The sequence below is a fragment of the Arachis ipaensis genome, chromosome B10 (genome assembly GCF_000816755.2).
Source record: "Arachis ipaensis cultivar K30076 chromosome B10, Araip1.1, whole genome shotgun sequence".
Lineage (NCBI taxonomy): Eukaryota > Viridiplantae > Streptophyta > Magnoliopsida > Fabales > Fabaceae > Arachis > Arachis ipaensis.
The window spans coordinates 23,773,862-23,776,129 of NC_029794.2; the positions used below are offsets into that span (position 1 = coordinate 23,773,862).

Sequence of the window (2,268 nt, forward strand, 5' to 3'; positions counted from 1 at the left end):
TAAGATGGAAACCATTTATATATATAGGCCCCCCCAATGTTCTGAAGAACCAAACATATCCCCCTCTTTCTCCTCTTTCTTCTTCATTTCTTTAGCTATATTATCTTTATTATTGAATTGAATTGAAGAGAAGGAAGATAGATATGGATTGTTGTGTATGCACAAGCATGCCATTGATATTAAGGCCACCGAGGAACTCAATATGTGGGGCTTGTTATGAAGGAGCAAGGACCATAATCAACATGATCAACAATCTCGAAACTGAGAAAACAAAACAAAACACTAATCCCAATAACAATAATAATGGCTCTCTGGCTTCAAGGCGAAATTCCAGTAAGGCAAGCTCTAATTAATTTACTTCATATTATTTTATATATAATTTCATTACTTGTAATTAATTACTCATTTAATTTGTTTTTGTTGCACAGACATTGGATGATTGTATTAGATGGTGGTCAGAGCAGATAGATATTTTGAATCAACAAAAGGAGGATTTGGGTTTTCTTAGAGGCATTGTTGCTGCCTTCAAAGAACAAATTCACACCGATATACTTGTTAGCCCAGGTGGCCATGGTCTTCCAATACCTGCACATAAGTCTGTATTGGTCAGTTCGCTTCTCTCTGTTTTCTTTTCCCTGTTTAATGCCACCATTCATGCTTTCCTTCTTGCTCAAGTTACTTCTTAAGTATTAACATCATTTTCTTTATTAGAAATTTGTAAGTTTTATAAAAGATTGATCACACACTCCTTTCAAAACAATAAAAAAAAAAAGTGTAATTGTCATTTTTTAATATAGAAGAACAATTTTACCTTATAAAAGATTTAATTGAAGATTTACTTTATAGTTTGACATTAAAAGAAATTCTAGAGACCTAACATTTTTTAGTGAGATGTTAATTAACACGCCAAATTTTTTATAATTTATGAATTTCTGAATATATATGAATTTCAGCATCATTTGAATCTACATTACACAAAATCTGCATATAGATTAACAAAAAATATATGAAGAAAATATAAGAATTCAAAATTTTTATAGCCAACTTTCAAATATTGATTTAAATGTTAATATGAATTAAAAATAAAATTTCAAAAAGACACTTGGGTGATATTAATCGATAAATAGTTAATTCTAGTAAAAATATATACATATTGACCGAAAAATTATTATCCAACTAACTAATAACGAAGCTCGCTCTTAAATATTAGTAATAACAAACTTTGTTATGTGGAATTGTAATGATATAGGCAACAAGATCAGAAATCTTTAAGAACATGCTTGAGTGTGATGAATGCAAAGCAGCACCCAATAACCAAACCATAACCATACCAGACCTGAACCATGAAGAGCTATCATCTCTACTAGAGTTCCTCTACAGCGGCACACTACCTGAAGAAACAATCGCAAAGGATGTCTACGCCTTATCGCGCGCCGCCGATAAGTACGCCATCCCACATTTGTTAAGGCACTGCGAGAGGTATTTGCTGAGTTCACTCCACACTTCCAATGCACTCGAGACGCTTGAGATCGCCGACGTGTGTTCCAGTCACAATTTGAAGGAGACAACGTTGGTTTTCTTAGTTAAGAACATTGAGCATGTTGTGTCATCGCCTAGGTTTGAAGCTTTTGTCCATAGGAATCCACATTTAACTGTGCAATTGGTTTCAAGGGCTTTTGCAAATGGCTCCAAATAATTATGTTTGCTCTTCATTTACGTTAACTAAAGTGTTTATTAATTTGCCTTTTCTCTTTAATTTCTAGTAATAAAGTAGCTATTCAATTGTATATATACTTTTACAAATAATAGAGTTAAAAGCTGGCATTTTTTCCAAAATAAAATAAAAAAATTTTAACTCCAAAAAAAAAAAAATTAAGACATTTTATTTCACGTTTTTCATGAAGTTCATCAAAAGGAGTAGGGATAAGTATGATTTTGGTTCCGAACGTAGAGACCAAAAATCGATTTCGTCTCCGGCCTTTTTTTCGCTAAAAAAATGGTTCCTAAGGTTTCAGTTTGTTTTAAAATTATCCATTTTACCAATTTTATTTTTTTATTACTAAACTACCCCTCATTAAAAAGATATAAAATACACCGCCATATCGCCGCACCACCGCACCGTCGCACCGCCGCCCTGCTGCCTGTGATCCGCCACTGCTCCTCCTCCTCACCCTCACCGGGCGCTTCTTCTTTGACACTGCTCTTCCTCCTCGCTCTCACCGCTCGCCGCTTCTTCTTCTTCTCTTGTGAACTGGATTTTTTGTAGAA

The 2,268-nt window shown here is 34.0% G+C and overlaps 1 protein-coding gene across 2 annotated transcripts; it reads left to right on the plus strand.

The window, feature by feature from the left end:
- On the plus strand, positions 1–1,787 carry LOC107621772 (BTB/POZ domain-containing protein At3g56230). 2 transcript variants are annotated; one of them, XM_016323775.2, is made up of 3 exons: positions 1–338; positions 429–605; positions 1,250–1,787. In XM_016323775.2, the coding sequence occupies exons 1-3, from the start codon at positions 144–146 to the stop codon at positions 1,694–1,696; spliced, it is 819 nt and encodes a 272-aa protein (XP_016179261.1). In that variant the 5' UTR covers positions 1–143; the 3' UTR covers positions 1,697–1,787. The 2 variants fall into 2 exon arrangements, with proteins under 2 accessions (XP_016179261.1, XP_016179262.1); XM_016323776.2 differs by having other exon boundaries at positions 165–333.

Excerpts from the sequence above, each read along its gene's own strand:
- LOC107621772 (XM_016323775.2), top strand. The coding sequence starts at position 144 with ATGGATTGTTGTGTATGCACAAGCATGCCATTGATATTAAGGCCACCG. Across the intron at positions 339-428 it reads CAAGGCGAAATTCCAGTAAG|ACATTGGATGATTGTATTAG; the intron begins GCAAGCTCTAAT and ends TTTGTTGCACAG. Across the intron at positions 606-1,249 it reads CTGCACATAAGTCTGTATTG|GCAACAAGATCAGAAATCTT; the intron begins GTCAGTTCGCTT and ends GTAATGATATAG.